At 34.3% G+C, this 24,415-nt stretch overlaps 1 protein-coding gene across 4 annotated transcripts in view; it reads right to left on the bottom strand.

Moving 5' to 3' along the window:
- The window catches only part of LOC128163721 (uncharacterized), a 29,027-nt gene extending 12,429 nt beyond the window's left edge, over nucleotides 1-16,598 (bottom strand). The window contains exon 1 of one of the 4 annotated variants that reach the window (XM_052827366.1): nucleotides 16,468-16,598. Coding sequence is in view for 1 of the 4 variants with exons in the window: in XM_052827363.1 (XP_052683323.1) it covers nucleotides 15,575-15,621 (47 nt within the window). In the remaining 3 variants the exon portion in view is untranslated. The other 3 variants (XM_052827363.1, XM_052827365.1, XM_052827364.1) reach the window with 3 other exon arrangements.
- Nucleotides 16,599-24,415: the final 7,817 nt, after the last annotated feature.

The following is a 24,415-nucleotide window of genomic DNA, read 5'->3' as shown; positions in this document are numbered from 1 at the left end:
TAAAGGTCAGGCAAATCTTGTTGATTTCAATGAGCGATGGCTGACTTGCCGACTTTGAAATCGACAGGCCTACGTCACATTGCATGTTTGGCACAACTACCCAAAGTCCAATATCTTGGTAAAATGGTTCTTGTGCAATTCATGGTTAATCTGCATTTTTATATCACAGAAAAACATTAAACTAGGCTTGAATCTGAGCCAAAAAAAATTAAATTAAGTTTTTTAACGATCTTTAAAAAACCCGAATGATGTGTTCATATTGTTGAGAGAGAAAAAATATACACGATTTGATCATTATCCAAAAATAATATACATTGCGGTCGCACCTTACGACATCAATAATTGCTGGTGTCAAACTATTTAATTACTAGTATAGATGAGAGTCCTTTTTAAAATCGCCTTTAGCTATAAGGTTTTCGTTTTGAAAGGAGGATTAATATTTCGGTCAGTTCTCACGGTCGGGTGGGTTTTAATCCCTGGTCAATAAGAGAAACAAATTCAACCTACATTTCCTAAACATGTAAGAACTCGAAGTAGTGCAGCCAGGATTCAACATGGCGACAAATATTTTTTCTATGAAATTTTCAGATGTTTGAAAGGTATTCTCTATATATGCAGAGGCCATGATCATTTTCATCTCCATTCACATGTATAGGTAGTTCATTACGTACTTGAGAAATTCATGTACTATGTCAAAGTTTCAACATACATAATATGTTCATTCGATCAATATAATTTTTTTTTAATATTATATAGCTCTAGAGAGGAAAAATTCAAGTGGGAATAAACCAACCGGAATATATAAAGACGGTATGAAGTCTGCACTCTGTCTGACTTTGCATACCTATACATACATGTACAATGTAAATTGTACATGTATCTAAAATAAGATAAGTATCATCCTCATTTTAATAGATACATCAATTTGTATGTAAAGTTTCTATTATGTACATGCAACAGGGCATTACAAATGTATCTACACTAGCGTAAGGACAACCAACTCTCCCCTTTCAAATAAAGAAGATATTTTAGAAAGCGCCAGCGAGGCGAGACTAATGAAGACTGAGGCATTTTATACCATAACTGTCCACATAAAAGTCATTTTCTCTTTAAAAAAAAAAATCATCACACGCTTTCAAACATGTGAAACAAAATGGAACTGACCACACAAAATGTTAACCCTCACCAAAAAAGAAAAACAGATTTTTAAAAGTATTGTGATAATAATTAAATATTCTGTACCTGGAAAACGGATATATCCTTACTCAAAGAAAAATCAATGGAAGGCATTTCATGCTGAATATTCACAGCATCTTCAAATTTTTACGAAGCTTTGATTAGGGTATTGAAAATCGATAGGAAAATTGATCGGGTATATACTCACGTGTAATACAGAAGCACAACACTCCGGTTCCGTGTATTTACCCTCAGCGCTTCGTCATTACAGAGGGATTAAAGCGATACAAAAGTAAGGTCACAAGTTCGTGTCTGAGTTATCTGTAGTTTTGTTTAATGCTCGTTGACATCCGTTTCTTAAGGTCAGACGACAAGTTCCTCAATTTTATATAACTTTTTCCAAGAATTTGGTATTTATTTACTACTACTTTGACAAGCTTTCTTGCAAAAAATTAGGATACCTTACCAGGCATTTCTGCAAAATACTAGAGTATGCAATCTCCTATATGATCTTTTTCAAAGTACACTTTGAATTGCTGATGTAAAAAAATGTACAGCACAGGAAAATTCACTATATTATCTTTTAGATCTTCACCGTGGCCGGGGCTTGAACTCGCAACCTATGTAACATGCGCTCCTCGCAGGGGAGTGGCCATCGTTCTAACCACTTGGTCATCTAGGCATATATCTATATATAATAAAATTACAATCAAATTAAAAATGATTTTAAATAGTAATAATTTTACTGAAACTCTTTATCACGAGAAGATACAAAAGAGGTGCTCGAGGAACGTGTCGCCTGACCTTAATTTCATAGCGCTGGATGGTTGGGACCGTTTTTAAGATTTTTAAAATATTTTTTAATTAATGATTAAGAGGTTGTCCACGCAAAATTCAGGCAGGGGTTTGCACATTTTTGTCCTGGATTTCAATGAATTTCAGTGTATCACTTTTATTTTAACATGATTGTAATATAATTATGTAAAATAAAAAAAATTACAGTATGCCTACCCATTTTTTGACTCCAGTTTCTCCGAATTTTCGTATCAGTTGTGAAAATGATTTGACAAGGGGTTAGTGTTGATTTGTTTGTGATATATGGATACATTGATGTTAAAAATGTATAAACGGGGGTGGGGGGTGGGGAAGGGAGGGGGTAATTTATGATCCATATGCATTATTTTCGGCAATCCTTCAATATTTAGAACCTCGCTCGGAGTTCAAACACAATATCTTCTAGATTACAGTCTTACATGTACATATGTGTTCTATTTTGACGACAATTTTAGGGGATTTTTATGACAAACATGAAAAAAAACCCCAGCAAAATCGAGGAGTTTGCACTGGGGAATTCTTCGCCTTGAAAAGGTACACGTACAGCTGGATCGAGGTTAACGTTACTTTTTCTAAACATGTTTAATCCGGCGTAACTTCCGGTCGTCACAGGAATTACACCAAAATTTGACTTCTTAAAATTGTTTTTATTATTTAGAATGGAAGTAACATTTTAGCAATAGAAATACAAAAGGTCATCTTCTCATGGTTAAATAAACGAAAAAATTCTACTTCCGGTGAGACATATCAAACATCTCAGGTAGCTTTATTTTATAAAAATTTTGTACCCGCGAGATCTCAAAAACTGTAAGAAATCAAGATACAAAACTTACATGAATGATAGACATTTAATTAAACATGTGTTTAACGGGTTCTTATTTGGTCGTCCGTCACTTCCAGTTCTCACTCGAAGCGTTCAAGCAAAAGAAGTTTTTTTTATTCTCGGGTCAGAGATGGAATGTCGACCGAAATATTCCCACGAAAAAAAAGAGATACTTGTAAAACGTGATCCACCCAAGAGAACATTTGGGGACCCAGAGCATGCAATCCCAATATTAATTGTAATCTAATACAGATTCATAACAACATTTAATCACTAGCATGGAAAACTTTAAAAGTGTTTATAATTTTGTGTTCATGAGGTTTTTTTTTAGGTATTTATTTTACCAGAATGGTATTTAACACACCCAACCACTTTCTTTATTCATTAAAAACAGTTGAATTGATTTACAATAAAAAGAATATTAAATTTTACTCAATCAGAATACGTCTCATGGATGATTTTTAATATGGCTTTAAAAATGATGTAACTTTTTTTTTTTAGCTGACGAAGTTCGAAATCTTTAATATTAAATTCCTAGGGATTGTGAAATTTTTGTCAGCAGACAAAGAACCAAGCTGGTAAGAAAATACGTCCAAAAAGAACCATGCTTTTCAGTCCTTAGTTTCTGTTAAAATAGGTACCACACTACCAGAAATCACCATTGAATCTATACAACATTCTAAAGAGCTGGCGATGATTTTGACAGGAATGAGTGACGTCACTTCCTTGACACTGTCTTTTGCTAATACAAGGAGCTAGCAAGTTGTCGACAGAGGTTTTAGGCACAATGAATAACGATCGGTTGGTTCGTAAAAGAAAACTGAGAATGGAAGATGAATTTTTGTTTGTGAAGATCAAAAGATGATTATGATTAATGCTGAAAAATTTTAAAGATTTATTAAATCCGGATTGCAGCAACATTTTCGCTTCCTGGATATACTATTCATTACTAATCTCTCTCTGTAATCCCTAGTATCTGCATAGATTACTGGTTTTTATTTTTTGAACATGATATGTTGTGAACAAAATTAAAATTGAATAATTTAGCTTATATTTCATTTCTTGATCTCACCTTGACTTGAATAATATCACATGCATGTAGTTTTCAGATATACTCATTTATCCAGTGTATGATGCATGTTTATATATAATAAATGTACCAGTATCTATACTACAATATCAAAATAATAGACTCGATTTTTTTAGCTTTAATACCGAGAAATCGGATGGGTACTGTCTTTTGTTTTATATATTTTAAACATCATTGGTACTGTTAAGGACTTTATCTTTTATAAACAATAAAAGATTTTTATTATCAATGTAAATGTGATTATCGCCCTTTCATTGTGTATTTTGTGAAATAGTATAGATGTCGCTTTATATTTGTCACGTGATCATTGTCTATATAAATGTTGATTATCATGATATTTGATTATTCTTTGCTTTGCTTGGTTCTGGATAAGAGCTCAAGTTTCCTGAATAAGGAACAAATGAAGTCCTGAATAAGGCATGGTCGATTAGCCTGAATAAGGCTGAGACTATTCAATTTACAACTGCTAAGCCTGAATAAGGCATCAGCTATTATTATTTTCTTTTACATTTGATTCAATCCTGTGCTGACGCATTTTTGCTGTTTTCAAATTGATAGACTTCCAATAAATCCATAAACACAGAAACTTGTTTTATTTCAAGCAAAACGAACCCCGTAACAAATTGGTGGCAGCTGCGGGATTGGAAACTATCAAAATAAAATGGCGTCAGGCGGCGAAGACGAAGAGTACCTGAATAGAGAAAACGTCACAAAACGACATATAAGTAGGCAGCATGTACGCGACTCTGGTATTGGAGATATGACAAGTGCTAAGTCATTAGAAGAGGAAAGCCCTCCAAAGATGTCGTGGGATTACGAAAATTATTATTTTAATGGCGAGGAAACGACAGATGGTTCATTTACGGATATGCGTTTGCCAAGAGATAAGCGTTCGCAAGGGACGGCGAATGGCTTGCGTACGCCGGGAATTAGACATACGCCAAGAGATATGAGTCCGGATGGATGTCGTACGCCAGCAGTGGCGGGAATAGGATTAAGACAAACGCCTGAGGTGAAAATCTATTCTCCAAGCAACACCAATGAAAGAGTACATGCTGTAGAAAAGAAATCAATACATATGTTGCAAGACGATCTAGCGGCGACGCTAGAAGAAGTTATTCGTTTACAAGAAGAAGTCATGAAGATGACAAATGCTCAAAACTCAGAAAAACAAAAAGAAAAGCGCATACAGGAAAAAGCAGACATTCCAGATGCTGGAGGAAGACGGCAGCCATGCACCGAAGGGTTAAAACATACGGAAGAATTTCGAAGGCCAAGAATTACCCCTTCAACCTTTGATGGCTTGACACCATGGATGGACTTCAAGGTTCATTTTGAATACTGCACAGAACTAAACGAATGGAACGAGAAACAAAAATGTCTATTCCTCGCAGTAAGTCTCCGCGGCGCAGCACAGCAAGTTCTGAGTAATCTAAGTGCAGAAAAGAAAACAAACTACAATGAGTTAGTCAGTGCCTTGGAAAAACGCTTTGCACCGCCAAATATTGAAGAACTTTACAAGTCTGAACTGAGAATAAGGCAGAGAAAACCTGGTGAATCGCTGTTGGAACTAGGACAGGCGATTAGACGGTTGGTTACCCTTGCGTACCCTAAAGCACCAGAAGAAGTTCTCGATACACTATCTAAAGACAGTTTCTTAAACTCGTTGACAGAATCTGAAGTTCGTCTTAAACTTCTGCGCGCCCGACCGGTTTCCTTTGACGAAACATTACAGATTGCTGTGGAACTCGATGCTTGCATGAAAGCTGAAGAAAAGAGAACAGGAAAATGGAGTAAGGTGATTCGAGAGGTTGATACAGAAACATTTTGTAAGCAAGATGATGGCAGAGATGCAGAAATCAGGGAACTAAAGGCTGAAATTCAGCAATTAAAGCAGCTAATGCAAACGCAAACGCAATGGAAGAGAAGAGGAAATCATAGCAGAGGTTCCAGACAGACAACAAGAGATGACATCATTTGTTTTAACTGCAATCAAAAAGGACACTTTAGCCGCAAATGTCCGCAACGAGTGGCACCAGAGAAGACAAATGATGGAAGCCAGCCTAAGAAGAATGATGAAGAGTGCACACGACCTACTCGCCAGGTACGGAGTGGATGCTTAACATCAATTGACTCCGGATTATATATTCCAACAATTGTTAACGGAAAAGATGCCAATTTCATTGTCGACTCCGGAGCTTCAGTAAAAATAGTATCTTACGAAACATATGATACTATGCCATCAACAAATCAACCGATCTTACGACCGGCATACTTAGGACTCACCTTAGCAGACGGTAAAACATTGGAGACCAAAGGATCAGCAGTGTTTGAATTTAGAGTAGGACAACAGTTGATCAAACACGAAGCGGTTGTTGCAGCAATAAGAGGACCTGGTATTCTAGGGCTTGATTTCATGGTCGAACATGAATGTACTCTGAACCTCAAGTCAATGACCCTAAGTTTCAAGGATGAAATTGTCGGCGTACTATTGGAGCAAAATATGCATTGTTGCAGGGTTTCTATCCAAGAAACATCAGTCATACCAGGCAGAAGCGAGCGTATCATCTTTGGTCAAGTGTTACCTTTGGAATGCAAAAGGCCACTTCCACTGTATGGAATCGTAGAACCATGCCAGAAATTCAGCCAGAAGACAAAGTCGATGATGTGTAGATCAATTGTATCCACAGATCATAGCAATTCTGTTCCTTTGAGGCTGATGAATCTCCATGAAGACCCCTTAGTAATATATAAAGGAACCATTGCCGTAATATTTGAGCCAATCAGAACCACAATACCTGCAGATAGCGGCGAGTCGACAGAAAATACAAATCTACCCGACCACATTCAAACTCTATTGGACAATACTGATGGTCTTTCATCAGAACAAAGAAAACATGCAAGTTCATTTCTGCTTAAGCATGTAAATCTTTTTGCTGAGAAGGGTGCAGACCAAGGACATACAGACTTGATTAAACATAAAATCGACACCAGAGATGCAAAGCCAATACGCCAACAACCAAGACGCGTACCTTTTCATCTTAAGAAAGAGATTGACATTCAGATTGACAATATGCTGTCCAACAATATTATCAGGCCGTCTTCAAGTCCATGGGCAAGTCCAATCGTACTAGTACGGAAGAAGGATGGATCTCTAAGATTCTGTATTGACTTCAGGAGGCTCAACAATGTGACAGTAAAGGATGCCTACCCGTTGCCAAGAATCGATGAATCGTTAGATGCGCTAGGCGGTTCAAGATGGTTCCACTTTGGATATGATGAGCGGTTATTGGCAAATAGAGGTTGATGAGAGTGACAAACAAAAGACTGCCTTTACGTCACACAAAGGACTGTTCGAGTTCAATGTTATGCCTTTTGGCTTATGCAATGCGGCAGGAACGTTCGAACGACTTATGCAGACCGTCTGCGCTGGCCTGAGATGGGACATATGTTTGATCTACCTCGACGATATCATTGTATTCAGTTCTACATTTAAGCAACACCTAGAAAGACTTGAATCAGTATTTAACAGACTTCAAAATGCAGGACTTCGTCTGAGAAGTAAGAAATGCAGTCTGTTCAAACATAGAGTCTCGTATCTTGGCCATGTCATTACAGAAAATGGAGTTGAAACAGATCCACAAAAAGTAAAGTGCATAAGATCATGGCCAACGCCAACCAATGTGAGTGACCTACGCAATTTTCTGGGTTTATGCTCTTACTATAGGAGGTTTGTGAAGGGATTTGCCGCTATTGCCAATCCTTTGCATGGCCTTACGCAGAAAGACAAGAAATTTGATTGGAATGCCGATTGTGAAACAGCTTTCCAAGACCTGAAACGATTGCTGGTTACATCACCTGTTCTTGCATTGCCGGACTTCTCAAAACAATTTGTCTTAGATACGGATGCATCTGGTAGCGGTATCGGTGCAGTGTTAAGTCAAATTAAGGATGGTGCTGAACAAGTCATTTCCTATGGAAGTAGGTCTTTAACCAAATCAGAAAGAAGATACAGCATTACAAGAAAAGAACTTTTAGCAGTTGTACATTTTATAAAGACATACAGACCCTATCTTTATGGCAGGCGTTTCGTTTTGCGCACTGATCATAGTGCCTTGAAGTGGATGATGAGCTTCAAAGAACCAGAAGGACAATTAGCCCGATGGCTGGATACATTATCGGAGTATGACTTTGAGATTCGTCACAGAGCAGGGAGAATACACGGCAATGCTGACGCACTATCGAGGATTGATCATGACGCCGGTATATGGAGCAAATCAGAGAGAAAACCAGTAGCAGCCATCACCATTGCAACGCATTCTAAAGATTTGCAAAAGCAACAATCAGACGATCCAGAGATTGCTGAAGTGATAGAGTGGCTAAGAAACGCACATAGGCCAAGTTGGGACAACATATCCACACGCAGCACAAGTTTAAAAGCGTACTGGGCTCAGTTTGACCAGTTGTCAGTAAGAGACAATATATTGTACCGGAAATGGTTTACAAACAAAGGAAAAGTAGATAAAGAACAAGTAGCGGTACCAAATTCCATGAGGTCAACCATTCAAAAGCAATGCCATGATGCACCATCAGGAGGACATCTTGGTAGGCATAAGACCCTTACAAAAATAAAGCAAAGCTTCTACTGGCCAGGCATGGACAAAGATGTAAGAAGATGGTGTGCATCCTGTCCTGACTGCGCAAAAAGAAAGAAAAACGGTAAAACTCCACGTGCGCCTATGCAAGTTACCGGAGCAGAGGACCCAGGAGAAAGAGTTGCGATGGACATTTTAGGTCCCGTTCCTACATCAAACAGAGGGAACAAATACATTTTGGTAATTCAAGACTATTTCACAAAATGGGCTTAAGCTATTCCAATACCGGACATGGAGGCCAAGACGGTAGCGCAAGCTTTCATAGACAATTACGTTACCAAATATGGCGCACCTAGAACTCTCCATACTGACCAAGGACGCCAGTTCGAGTCAAGATTATTCAAATAACTGTGCGATATACTGAGAATCAACAAGACTCGCACGACCCCCTACCATCCGCAATCTGATGGCATGGTGGAGCGCATGAACCGCACACTTGAAAATATGTTGTCAATGTACGTCGATTCTAATCAAAAGAACTGGGATGAAAACCTTCAGCTGGTATGCATGGCATATAGATCTGCAGAGCACGAGAGTTCCGGATTTACGCCTAACTATTTAACTTTTGGACGGGAGGTTGTTCTGCCAGTAGAGTTAGTAGCAGGTTTACCCGCTCACCAGAAGAGATCAACAGAAGAATATATCAATGAACTAGAAGATACATTGGCAGTAGCGCATGAAATAGCAAGAAATAATTTGTCAGACGCTTTAAAACGGCAAAAACTGAGATACGACTCAAGACTGTCCTGGAAGAAATTTGACATTGGCAGTAAGGTTTGGCTGTATACACCAAAGAGAACCAAAGGCATCTCACCAAAGTTTCAGAAGTGGTGGACAGGGCCGTATACGGTGCTGAAGAAATTCAGTGATGTCACATATCAAATTGGAAAAGACAAGAATCGATTGGTAGTCCATGTTGATAGGTTAAAGACTTGTATTTGTCGTAAAGAAACAAGTGAAAGTAACGATAAGAAAAATAATGGTAAAGAAGTTCATTTTAAAGAAGACACAAATGACCCTCCGTATGTTTCAGACATAATTATTGACCCTGTTGCGGTTCCATACACTGATGACGATGCAGAGACCCTCAGTGTTGCCAGCGCTACAGATTCAAAAGATCAAAGGTTTCATCGCGGAGCAACTACCCGGTCTCAAAGACAATGCCGACCACCGAGACGGTTTGATGATTTTCAATTGTATCGCTTGTCGGGAGTAGCCGAGACATCAAAGAGAGAGCCGCTCAATCCAAACATCATTGCTTGTGACTGTCATTTGCAAACTTGCAATCGTATGGCCAGGACGAAAAATACGGCGCGTAAAGTATCTGCAATGCATAAGTGTCCGCTATGTATAGCAATTTTCCAGAGCCCTGAAGAAGTGCTAGACCATGTTGGACGTAAACACGACAAAAGGTTAAGGTGTGAGTACTGCGACTACACATCTGAAAGATCAGCAGACATCAAGAGACATTGCGAACGCCGCCATCCTTCGCACGCCGATGTAGAGAGACCCAAGCCACGGATAGAGGAAGACTGCACTACCCGGCGCCGCACTCAGCCTATGCCAGTATTCAACCCTAAGAAGGACAAGCCGGCTGCGACCGGATCATCGCGCGACAAGAATAACAACACTGACAGTTTGATGTCCGTTATATCCACGGATGTTGTTTCCCCTGTAGATCAACATAAAACTTATGTTGCGCCGCGATGCGATCAAACCGCCAGAAACGTTGGATGCCAGACGGATGCTGTTTACCAGTGTAAGGATGCCGCCGTACAGTGCAATACGGAAATCGCGAGCCGTTGTGATGTTACCACCCAGTGCAATGGAGTTATTGTTCGTAAACGACGCGTATCTGAAACCGAGTGGACGGAGTTTGAGTGACAATTTAGTGAATAGTGAACATTTTATTTGACTTTGTTTACGCGATTCGGGACGAATCTACAAGAGGCGTGGGTTATGTTACGGACTTTATCTTTTATAAACAATAAAAGATTTTTATTATCAATGTAAATGTGATTATCGCCCTTTCATTGTGTATTTTGTGAAATAGTATAGATGTCGCTTTATATCTGTCACGTGATCATTGTCTATATAAATGTTGATTATCATGATATTTGATTATTCTTTGCTTTGCTTGGTTCTGGATAAGAGCTCAAGTTTCCTGAATAAGGAACAAATGAAGTCCTGAATAAGGCATGGTCGATTAGCCTGAATAAGGCTGAGACTATTCAATTTACAACTGCTAAGCCTGAATAAGGCATCAGCTATTATTATTTTCTTTTACATTTGATTCAATCCTGTGCTGACGCATTTTTGCTGTTTTCAAATTGATAGACTTCCAATAAATCCATAAACACAGAAACTTGTTTTATTTCAAGCAAAACGAACCCCGTAACAGTACTTGAAGATTACCAATTTGTTTTTATATTTTCTCAATCAAGCTTCGCTAATTAATAATCAAAGAAAACTTCTTTTAAAAAAAACGGAAATCAGCAGAATTTTTTGGATTTTACACTCTTGTGCATGCGCATTACATTCACGCTAAATCACGGGAGGCTCTTTAGTGTATGTTTCCAAATTATGACATTTGTATGGATAAACTCAGAAACAATATTACAAATACGCGTAAATTGTCATATACATGTATTCATTAAAGGAAATACGGGAGATAACTCAAACTCAGTGCATTTAGTATGAAAAACCCCAAGAGTTCCGAATGTCAACATGGTGTGTAAATTTGAAGCGAGGAAGAAAGTTGGTGAAAAGTGTTGAATTCTTTATCAGTATGAATTAAATTTTTTTTTAGATGAAAGATATTTACAGCCTCAAAATGGTTTTGTGTGAATAATTTGACTGTTATTTACAATGCAGCTTCATAAATTTTCTCCAAAATCGTTCCGGAGCGATTCTGCAATTTTTTGCTACATTAATACGGGTGTATATATATCGGAGGCGTTTTAATTAAGGTGGAATGTCCCTCTGATAAGAGAGATAACTTCTGTAGAAAATAATATCACTTTGTTTTATTATGAGGCATGTAACAACAAAGGAGATGGTGCATGGTCCCAATTCATGTTGGAAGGCAGTACACTTATTTGAATTCAAAGATAGAAAAAGAAAATTAGAACTGAACCCCATGGCTCTTTCGAAGCAGGGGGGGCAAAAAGTAAAGAAAACTTTTACAAAATATTACAAGAAATGTATCATAATGATAAAGTATTTATGAGGCAATATCTACATGACTATTCCTCCCCCTCTCCCCTCTCCCCTCCCCCCTCCCGATGGATTTCTTCTTTTTTTAAATATAACTAAATTTTATATACTTGTTCAGTACATGTACGGTACATATTTGATGTTTTAGGCCAGAGAATATTTGGATGGAATATTTTTATTTCTCTATCTATAGCTCGTTCACAGAGCTGAATGAATTATAATTGGGAAAAATGTGACCAAGACAATTGCAAATTCTAGACTTAGTTGAAAACTTTTAAAACTTATAACATTTCAAATGTTTAAAATTGAATAAGGCTTTTCTATTCTGAGGGAGCAGATATGGGAAAAAAAATTGAAAAAACCCTAATACCTCAGCTCATTTGATTCAAGACAGTATATTCCTGTATTGATATCATACCAATTACTTGAAGATTATTCACTTGATCACCTTTTTGTGTTACATAACAAAATGCTCTGTTTTACATTTTTAGGATTTCTTAAATATATATATCCATTTACTATTATCTTATCCAAATTTAAAAAAAGAAACCTTTTCTGAAATTTAAGAAACTGTGGCAATTTTTCTTGCACTGTATATAAACATGTATGTAAAACCTTCAATAGTCTATGATACAGAAAGATAACTCTTGCTGATTGAAGCAATTTTTGTTGCAAACCTATACAACAAAGTGCTATTCTGAACTAAAATGCAGCGCTTCAATATGTTTTGTAATATGAATTGAAAATGTATATAACTATATATTATTTTCATATACATTTTGGATTTTTAATTTTATGCTGCGATGGTAAAATTTTGCTTTTTCTAATCACTATGTCTAGTTTTCTTCATATCATGATTAGACATTTTATCAATTTTTGAAAAATCTAGCAGTGCTTCATCACTTAAAATTTGTTTCATATGAATCGATTGATATTGACTTTGATGAAAATCAATATGAAAATTTTTAAAAAATTTATGGCAAAATTAATAGCAGAGGGATATTACACCTTAACTGTGGTGAAGACCGGTCCCGAGGTTTTTCAGTTAGATTATTCAAACTAAGCAGAGTGTAGTGAAATCAATAGCATTATTGTAGGCTTAAAGTTTGGTTATGTAAATGTCAACAATACGGTGTGTCGATGTATCTATTCCGTAAATGTCTGATATCATATGTTATATGCCAACCCGTGCACGCACGGATTCTTGATTGATCCATTTAAAGATATATATAGTCACGTTTTGTCTGAAACAAAATAGCCTTAATGTTTTAGGTTTTAATCTTAAAACGTTGGATTAAAAGAAAAACTAATCGTGTGCGCTTTTCAGAGATTTTTTTACTCTCTAAATCAGAACCGTATCTCCTGCATATAGTAGAAAACTGGCAAATTCTTTTTGTATCCCTGTTCTTTTAAATGTTATGATTTTTTGATTATGTTCTGTTATTTAAACGCTGTTATCAAATAGATATGGGGAGATATATTTACCTTCACGATGACCTCGTCTATATCAAGAAAAAAATTGAAAAATACTAATCTTTAAAACACATACCAGAACTTAATAATATAAAATTGATACCCATTTTATTAAATCTGGGCAAAAATTGAAAACAAAATGAAAATTTTTTACACAAATTTTCATGAAACGGAATCAAAAGTTAATTCAAAATAAGAAATATGATACCGTAATATGATATTACATAATGTTTTTTTTTAGTATTATTGATTACGTCATATATAACTCGTGTATTTTCTTCATTGAATCTACCTAAAAGTAAGCCCTTTTGATTCCCATCTTTTAGATAATCTGAAACCTTTTTTTTTTAATTCTGCAAGCTATGCATGACGAACCATTTAATAAGATACATTCATAATCGAGATAGGGCGCCAGCTTTTTGGTTTAGTTTTTTTTTTTTTAGAAATTTTTTGGCTTGTCTCCTTTTGGAAGAAGTGATGACCTTGCTTTTGGGTTACTGATTATTTGCCCAGTATTTCATAATTAGGAGATCTATTTAAAAAGGTTCAAATTCTTTTTAGAAGAGTTTGCATGTAAAACATTTAACCCATCACTTGCAGGGCTTCCATTATTTTTTTTTTCTTAGTTGAAAGGGCTTACTCTTTTAGAATGACATCTTCAAGTTTTTTGGATGATTTTGAATCCAACATGTTAATATTCTCAGTATTGATGGTGTTATCCAAATTTGCAAATTTGCTATCACTACATGAGTATAATGTCTTGTACATGAAATAATCTGAAATATTTGCCAAGACGTCTTACTAACTTCAGTGTAACAATGTTATCGTCTGCAAAATCCTGCATAAAGTTTTGACGAAATAGTTTATTTTATGTAGACCTAGACTTGTGTAGACTTAAAAAGTATTTTGTGGGTTTTTCTCCATGTTCTATCCACTGAAATTTTATTCTTGCAAACAGGCCTTTTATATTATCTTTGCAAAAAGTTCCGAGTTTATCATGCACCTTTTAGATTTTGAACGAGATCTGGGTAACTACTAGAATGTTAATACTTTCTTAACTATTTTTGGAGAACTATTTTTGGAGATTGTCTTTTTTTTTATTAAAGAAATTTAAAAAAAAATTAAAAAACGATAATGCGTGTTTTAGGATGCCATTCTACAAAAACAAATTATCAATGGCTGTACATTTAACGAAACTATTAAGTGTTCATCCTGATAAATAAAATAATTTGAAGAAGAAACATTATGTGAAATTTTTACACTCCGGAACTGATATCAATAAGACTTCTTTTTCGAAGAATTAAGAAACAATAATGAATAAATTCCATGCAAGTAAGGAAAGAAAATCAGTTATTTTTAAATAATGAATACGGTGAGATACATATTCTTTATCAGAAAAATAGTATTCATCATTAAACGGCAACATTTTGGAAATAATTATCTATTGTTTCATTTGTTATCATTTTTAATTTTTTGATTTATTTTTTTAACCAATTCATTTTTCAAATTTGAGAACTATTTTGGGAAAGAATTTGAAGGAGCCTGCATATCTGCATCATTCGAACTTGACGATTGGAAATAGAATTGAAGTAAGATTTGGGCAATTTGATGATTATGTACATGTACTAGTATGCGTTTTATTTTTCTATCTATTTATGGTTTTACTTTTAAAGTTTAAGTTGGGTTGTTTCTTTTTTTGATACCATTTTACATGAAAGTAATTTGGAATATTAATTTTTCTGGTCAAAACAGCTACTGGATTTAAGGATCTCTGATCTCTAGCACCCCTACACAAAAACAAATCGAGATTTAAAAACTTTTTTTTTTTTACTCTGTACGGTTTTTGTTTAAGAGGGCTCGATGATTGTCGCCATTTTTAGACTTTATTAATCTCTTTTAAAAGGAGAGCTCCATCCAAGAACATAGGAAAATGCCAAAATTTAAAGAAAAAATATATACTTTTTCTTAACTAAAAATGGTTCCAAGATAAGGACATCATATTTGAAAATTTTAGGAAGATTTGATGTTTAATTTGTTTAACATCAAGCCTCTTTAAATTGTATTCCACAATTTTCTATTGATTACCGTTATGTTTATTTTGAATTCCAATACAATGTCATGTTTCATAGTCCTTGTCTACAATACATTGGTATTTTACTTGTAAAAATATCTATGTAAATATGTTTTTTAAAGATGATGGCAAGGTATTAGAAGTTTATACGTATATCTGTTTTTGTACATGTAGGTACGCATATCAAAGAGATTTTCATTAAAGCCGACATTAATTCATAAATACGCAATATTTACCTTTTATCTCCGTCATATAAGTTGTCGATCTTTATTGTTCTGCTCATCGCTACACATCCCGTATATAAGGCCGAGAGTATTATTCAAGCTTCACCACATTCAGGTCATACACCCAAACACGTTTCATTGGACGCACAGGGGCCAAGCCCGTTTTAACATTAATTTCAATGTAACCATTAATTAAGAAAGGGGTTGAGCTCTACCAGTTCGCTTCAAAAGCCTAATAAATCAACACAGCCGGTATTGTTAGTTACATGCGCTAGGACGTCGGGTTTCTTCAATTTCAAAAAATGGCAAACAAAACGAGCGATATACCCCCATTGTATTCTTCCTCTGTTCAAATCTATATATCGTATTTCATGGTTCTTTAGACCAATGATCTAACAAAAAATTAAAGACTTTGTGACGTAAAGGAGACAGTAGTCATAGTAAGAAAATTACAGGGAAGCAGACACTTGTAGAAACTCAATTTCGAAAGACTTTTAAAACCCCAGGATATAAAAATTCGGGGGCAAAATGTCGGTCCCTTTGTCTGCCAAAATTCTATTCTTAAAACTTATGAAACGTATACTTGTAATGGGTTAATAAGTTCGGCACGCATTTTCTTATTGTTAACGCATTTTCAAATATTCAGTTATCTTAGACGAGGTGGGGGGGGGGGGGGGAGGGGTTATAGAATTTTGCGTTTAACCAGAACGTAATTTGTTTTCTTTTCATTTTTATATCTACACTGATTTTAAAGGAAATGATGCTTCGTTAGAAAATTACTCATTTCGAGTCGAAAATTTGTCCTACTGGAAGAAATTTAAAACAAATGAAAAGTAAAGCACTAATTGTGTTTTAATTGCATTGTTTATGTATTAAAGTAATCTATAATATTATATTGATTTTACCTCCCACATGAAAGAGTTGTCGTCGCTAGTTTTAATTTCGCTCGTATTCACGACTTTTCCTTTGAACGGGCCAAATCGAGCTCCTCGGCTCAGAACGGTTTTTGCACAGAACACTACGTAATGGTGAACTCCAGCATAGGCAGTTTGTATCAACACCTATAAATATATAGATCTCAGGTATACAGCAATAGGACTCAACATTCATTGTACATTCGTACCTGCATCTCAATTACAAACCTTAAAGAAGGTTTGGGGTCAACATTAAGATTACAAATACGGTATCTTAAGAATTTGGTCATAATATTAAATTAAATAGATAAATATCTGAATATACTTTGGCTTAAAGTTTAAATATTTTGCTTTTTTCTATTCATACACAGTACATGTACATGTACTTGTACAAATATCTTCGTCTCAATGAAATTAATATTAACTAAAAGAAAAGGGTCGCAACAACCATCCCACCCGCTTTTCAAGCATATGCATTAAAACAATATTATTATTTCATACGATCTTAATTGCCTAAAGTTAAAAAAAAAATCATAGATTGAACACGTTCAACTCTCAGTGAATTTCTATTCTGTGTTTTAAAGGTGCTCAACCTCGCTTTATTATTATCAATATATAAGTATAAATGCAAATAAATAAGATTATTAATAATCTTTCAGTGAACATTATCTAAAATTGAGGAACGCTCATTATTCGTATATTAACCTAACCTGTTGCACATTTTTACTACATGCATATAATGGATAAAATGCAAATATAGCGCATAAAGCTGATAAACACAGCCACACAAGTTCATTAAACCTTCGATTTCGTTACACCTTATTGCACATAAACGGCGTGTACGCCCTGAATATTTGCGTTCCATTAAAGAGCCCATCCATACGCCCGACTAACGGTCAAAATTTTACGTCCACTCCTAGCTAGGCTTAAGGTATCCAACTCCTCAATGTTTTATCACGAGTTTCTTGAGAAGTATTTCATTGAATCTATAGACAAAACATACCTAAAAATTAAAATGATAATGGGGGGGGGGGGGGGTCATTTATCCCTCTGAGTTATGTCCAATCTTGTTTCACCTTTTTGCACCTAAAATGCAATTTCAGCCTGATTGGGATTTGTTATCAGCATTTTTGTGTAAGCCAATAAGACAAGTCAAATGTCTTTTCCAATCATTTATTTGGTACAAGTCCAGATCGTATGGAGGATCGTATAGTGGCTCTCCCGCAAGAGTGCCGTCGAGTATATTTTATATGATTACATACATAACACTCATTTACGTACAAGATAAACAAATTAATATTCAAGTAAACAAATTCCATAATTATTTGTACTATTAAGTTCTATAATAGATCATGATAAAATCCTGAAAACTCACAAAATAATTTATAATATAATATAAATTTCTGCTGTCTTTAATTTAACGTCACAGTCTTATTTAAAAATTAATATAATGTTAACATAAATTTTAGTAATGTTCAATTATTGTTCCTTTATCGGCTCCTCTAAATAGATGTATATCCTGGTTTTGTTTACACTGTCCTTAATCCGATTAACAGTTTGTTTACTACTTCGGAAATGTCTCGGAAAAGTCTTGCACTTTCACATCCTGATCAGATTCCAGGTCAATGTACTTTATAGTAAGTACATTGTAAAAGGTCAATATATTATACCGTAAATATATTATAAAAAATAATCAATATGTTTATTATTATTAAATTAAAATAATTGTCTCAAACCCTATAGGTTTACATTTGATTAAGCAAAATTATATCTTCAAATATTGTTTTAAATTTTCCACAATGGTCACACTGAAATTAGGGATCAAATTTTACAAATCTGAATAAATTTGTTGTGACCTTTTTGCACTTAAAATAGACATTTTTATATAATTGTTACAATTTGATACCAAATATAATGATTTTTAATATTATTTTCATTTCATAAAATTAATCCAGTTTGCCTAGATATCAGTATCAGTTTGAAATTATTAATCATGGGGGTCAGTGATGTCAATGCATATATATATAGGGCTTCAAAATTCTCGCAAAATTTGGCTTAAAAAATTCAGACTTTTTTTATATACATATATTGGCATGATTATAATCAAAAGAATAGTATATCAAAAATTCATAAAATTGCTTGTTTCCGTCATTTTCGTTTGAAAAACCTACCGCAAGATAAACTAGTTCCCCTTTCAAACTTGTTTTTTTTTATCTCAAATTGATGTTCTTCATAGATGAGGAATTAGGAATAGAATAAAGATATTTTAAAAAACAAATTAAAGTTCCTGAGTTTTCATGCCACTGAGGTTTCTTCTCAATTAATGTGCACTTCATTTTAGATTTATTTGTTTTGCACTTTATAAACTTACAAAATATTTTACTAAACCGGTTTTGTTTTTCTACACCATCTAGAACATGTTAACCACGTATTTAGTAATAACCTTTCAAATCATTCATTCGTTTGTAATATGCTTTTGGGGAAAATAGCTAATAACCAATTTTTGCAGGTCTGCATCTTAAAGCAACATGAGTTGTATTTTATTAGAATTATTTTGCTGCCAAAACTGTATGATAAGTCTGCATGTAACTTAGACTTTTATGATAAATAAGAATTGAAAAAAAAATCATCATTTTTTGTCAGAAGACAGATTTTTCTTTACCAACAAGATATCAGAAACTGTGAGAGATCAAGACACAAAACTTATATGGATAATGGACATTTGATTGAACATGTGTTTAACGGGTTTCATTTGGTCGTACGTCACTTCCGGTCCTCACTCGAAGCGTTCGAGCAATAGACTTTTTTTTTTACCTTTAGGTTTTTTTTAAAAAACTTTTTACTCAATTTGATGAACAGTAACGTACCGTAGGTAAATGCATTAAAATATCTACTTTCAATTTCTGAAATTACTTCCGTTTGTTCGCTTCCGGTCCCGAAACAAAAACCTTTTCTCAACGTGATATAATTGAAAAACTTGAGCATTAAAACTTTGAGGAAAGACAAAACAATGTTAAAGATATCTTTACTATGTTCTGATTGATCCGGCGAAACTTCCGGTCGTCACAGAAAGTACTCGAAAATTGAAATTTTGTCTTTCTGTTTTGTTTATTTCAAGGGCATTCCTTTACAGTATATATTACATCCAATTTCTGTTTACAAGAAAAATGGATCTTTTGTACAGATTAGTACACGAGGAACGGAAGACCTTTTTGTTGCTATAGCAACAAGAGTCTAGTTTTATATTCTTTTTCTTTGTCAATTTTAAGAACTGTGTTTATTGTGAATTTATACCTTTTGACACTTACAATCTAAATTAATAAACTTTATATTTTAATTGGCTTTATTTTAATATTTAGTTTTATTTCGAAGTCCCCAAAGATCCTTTATTCCCCGGTACCTCAGCAAAGCGAGTTGCACAGAGAAACCGTTATAACACAGGTATGAGTAAGGTAGTAAGTAGTTAATTGTTTTTACTTACAGTTACTGCCATCTGTGACAAAAAAGTTCCACAAACAATGACACAAGACAAGACTTACAATAGACATGTACTAGCTTGTAATGGTTTTATGTTAACTGAATCCCACAGTAACACGGTGTTTAAGTGAATTAAATATTGGTTCTTATATGTACGATTATCAAAATAAACATTGCTATCACGCCTAGGTAAGGAGTCTTATCGTTATCAGACATACTTATTGTATTAAGAAATTCGTGAAATGATAATTCAGTCATTACAAACAAATCATATAACCAAATGATTCTATCAGTTTAATCGAATTTGGCCATTTTGTTTTCACATCAAGGTCAGGTCGAGGTCATTTAATATATATGTAGTTATCTGCAGTTATGTAGAAAAATGTTTAAGATATGAAGTTTCTATATATGATAGAATATCAGAATGTACATCAGCTTATTCTGCAAAATTGGAATGAATATATAAACTTAAATTGATATTCCTCAGCCCGCATTTCCTCTAATTTTCTTAAATTTTGAAGATATTTTGTTTATTTTCTTTATGCCTCCAACATTAAAATAGTTTTGATCTTTACATATTATGAAGACTTTATATAAAGATATGAATTTAGAGAAAAGCAAATATATTGACCATTTAATAGAGAATACATACGATTATATTGATTTTTTTCAAACATTGACAAATCTACTTATAGAGTGAGTGCTTAAAAAGCAAATAAAAATGTAATTTGATAAGCAAATCAAATTCTAAGAACATATTCTGAAACCCAAGTATCTTATCATTAGTTCACATAAGTTGAAAAAAAATCCAATAGTTATGTTATTGTTATTTTAAAAAAAAAAGCTAAATAGACTCATCAATCTACAGCAATTCTGAACTGCAAAAACATGTGACATTTTCTTACGCCAATGTTCCGCTAAAAATAAAGTCCTTTAAAAAAGGACTGCAATACGTGGACCATGTGCATGTGTTTCCAACAAAAACGTGGAAGCCTTAATTAAGATTATCAGAGATTCCACCGACTTAAGATTATAGCCCCCTGCTTTTAACCACTGAAGAATCTGGGGGAATGCCCACGACCTCCTCATACCTCTAATAAGAAGTAATAAACGTACGAGTTAACTAGGCATTTAAACGGTGGACAGTATTGTCCAAATGAAAATGTCTAAAAAGGCGTAACTGTGCTTAAAATTTATAGTATTTACATATACTTTAAACTGGCAAATTTGAAATGACAATCAAGTACTCATTTAAAGAGTTTAACTACAAAAATGTTGATTACTTTCTAAAAATATTTTATTTACTAATTTACCTCAGTCATCATATACAACCCCTAACGCAGGGGAGTCGACAAAGAGTATTGGGGAGTCGATTCCACCATTTGTAGTAGTCGATCGATTTTTTCCGCTTCGGAAACAGGAGGAATTTAGATAACACCTTTTGTAGGTATTTAAAGCAAGTCCCCCCCCCCCAAAAAAAATGAGTGGCGTCGGAATCAAATTGAAAGTGGGGGGGGGGGGGGCTAGACTTGTACAAAATATTGACAAGCAAAAAAAAAGTTTTTGGTATGTATAAATTTGCAAAAAAAAGTTAGCGCCCCCCACCCCCACCCCCGGTTCCGACGCCTATGATATATACCACACGGAAGACAGCGGTAGTCAAACCACTAACATATAACAAGGGGACTTGTTATTCGTCACTGGTCATACGTACTTTGTGTTGGTTATTGGTCCGAGTGGTCTATGTGTCTTCTGGTACAACTACTATGCTTTTTCTTTCACAACAAAACACGCATTTGTAATGTGATTTTCCTGCCGATACAATTGGAAGTGAAATACATGCATAGTTAATCGTTGAATTTTAATTAGGCGCAAACTGTACATTTTAATTAGCTTGTATTCTGCATTTTGAGCACAATTACATGCTTTTGTCCAGCGTATTTCCCTGTTGTGTTAACAAGACTCTCAAGGATTCAGAGATGGAACTTTTTATCTTGCCATTAATAGTTTCTTGCATGCACAACAACCATCTGTTTACAATATGAAATCGTGCAATCTTAAAGAGAATAACATACATTTCATATTTTATAAAAAAAAAAAAAGTAGAAAACGCATATCAAATAATTTCAAGTTATTATTAGCAAATTTTTAATCATTAAGAAAAGAAAAGAAAAATACATTTTAACAATGTATATTATTAAGTATAAAACATTTTAACAATGTAAACAAAAAGATAAAAAAACAAAACCAAAACGCGTACGATTCGAACATCCGCTTTTACAGTGACATTTGTCCAAAGAACTCCTCGCTTACCTCAACATCACCGATTCGCTTGTTTAGAAGGTATGATATAGCTGATTGTATTGTTATCAGTATTACGCAAACAACTGGACTTACCCATTTAAAGACCTATCTTAAAAATTAAAAGAAGAAAACTTACTTTTTACCATAGAGTGGGTTTTCGTACCTTTTTTTGGAAAATCGAAAAAGATAGATATTAATATGTGTTATCAATATTCGTTCTTTAAAAAATGGTACGATGACCCACTCTATCAAAAAATATAATTTGAACATCCGATTTCTATATCATTTTGTTGCCTTAGCATATAACTATTTTGTTGTCTTAATAACAATTAAATGTGAAGTTACTTTTTGTGGGTTATGGCAGCACTGAATATATATGATTACATATGTTTCATAAATGTAACATAAGTGAAATTTGTTAGAAAAAAAATGTTAGTTTTTTAATGGACCTATGTGGTTTTTTGCCTCGGCTTATTCCCCCAGATTCTTTGTACGTTGCATTACGTATATGCATAACCCTGACTTTTTATCTCAGAATTTTAAGGGTTCATACTTCTAAAATAATTACGATCTATATTAATGAAGATTGCATGTAAAGTATCAGGCATTCGGTGAGTTCTACTATTTGCGCACACATTACGCTTCCCACTACTTTGTTATACTCTGTCCCGAGTTTTTGCTTCCATCAATTTTCGCTTGATATTTCGATAATAATAAATACCTTTGTGCTCAAACTATTATGAAAAATTTTCAGATTATCTGTTTTGAAACGCCCCCTCTACCGCTCAGGTTTCAATTCACATTCCAAAATAGAAAGTCTACAAGGGTTTTGCATTGCTTCATCCATTAATAAGTCAGGATGATATCGTTTAAAATTGCGCGAGGTGTCCCGAGTATTTCCGACTGGAGAAAAGATGTAAACATTATCATTACAATTTTTTGTTTTCGCTCCTGTAAACTTTTATGAGTGAAAAGGGATAATATGTCAATGAAAATATCTTAGATATATTCATTTCATCGAGTTCAACCGTACTTCTTTTACTGGTATGTGTATTTTTATTAAAAATCATCAAAAAGAGATGGAAGTAATAACTAGGGACAGACTATAACAATACAGTGACAGCTTTGTGTAAAATAATTTCATATTTTGATGCATTTTTCTTGTGATTTAAACTTTTATACAGTGACATAATTATTCAATCATCTATTATATACAGTCACATAATAATTCAATCATACTTAAATGCTTAAAAAAATTTCATACTTCTAAAATAATTATGATCAATTTAATGAAGATTGCATGTATAGTAACATGCATTCGGCGAATTCTACTATTTGCGCACACATTACGCTTCGCACTACTTTGTTAACTTTGCAGTGACAGCTTTGGGTAAATCATTTTCATATGTTGATGCATTTGTCTTGAGATTTAAACTTTTATACAGTGACATACATGTAATTATTCAATCATCTATTATATACAGTCATATTATTATTCAATCATACTTAAATAACTTTAATCGGGAAGTACTTTAGCCTCGCCTTCCGTAAAAGTAAAATTAAGGTCAGACGACACGTTCCTCGAGAATCTTTTCTGTATCTCCTCGTAACAAAGAGTCCCAATAAAAAATATGAATTTTATAATTACTTTAAAAAGATCAAGATTTACTTTGTTTAGATTAAATGTCTAGATGGTCGAGTGGGTAGAACCGTGGCCACTCACTGCCAGTAGCGTAAAGGTTTTAGAGGTCGTGAGTTCAAAATAAAATAATTCAAAGCCCCGCCCCGGCGGAGATATAGTTCTATTATAGTGAATTTCGCTGTGCTGTAGATGTATTTATTTTTATATCAGAAATTCAAGTGTATTTTCAAGAAGGTTATATAGGAAATTGCATACTCTAGTATTTTGCAGAAATGCCTGGTAAGGTACCCTAATTTTTTGCAAAAAAGCTTGTCAAAGTAGCAGTAAACCATTAACAAATTCCTGGAAAAAGTTATCTAAAATTGAGGAACGTGTCGTCTGACCTTAAGCTACATGTACAATCGGAAAACAACAAAACATTGCAAATTATGCAATTTGATGCATGTTGTAGTTTCGGCATTATGATAACTTTACCTTTTTTTCATAACACTGAAAGTTTATATCACATGCCGATCA

The sequence above is a fragment of the Crassostrea angulata genome, chromosome 9 (assembly GCF_025612915.1).
Source record: "Crassostrea angulata isolate pt1a10 chromosome 9, ASM2561291v2, whole genome shotgun sequence".
NCBI classification, from domain to species: Eukaryota; Metazoa; Mollusca; class Bivalvia; order Ostreida; family Ostreidae; genus Magallana; species Magallana angulata.
The sequence above is the reverse complement of the archived record's forward strand: the minus strand, read 5'-3'. Positions and strand labels throughout refer to the sequence as shown.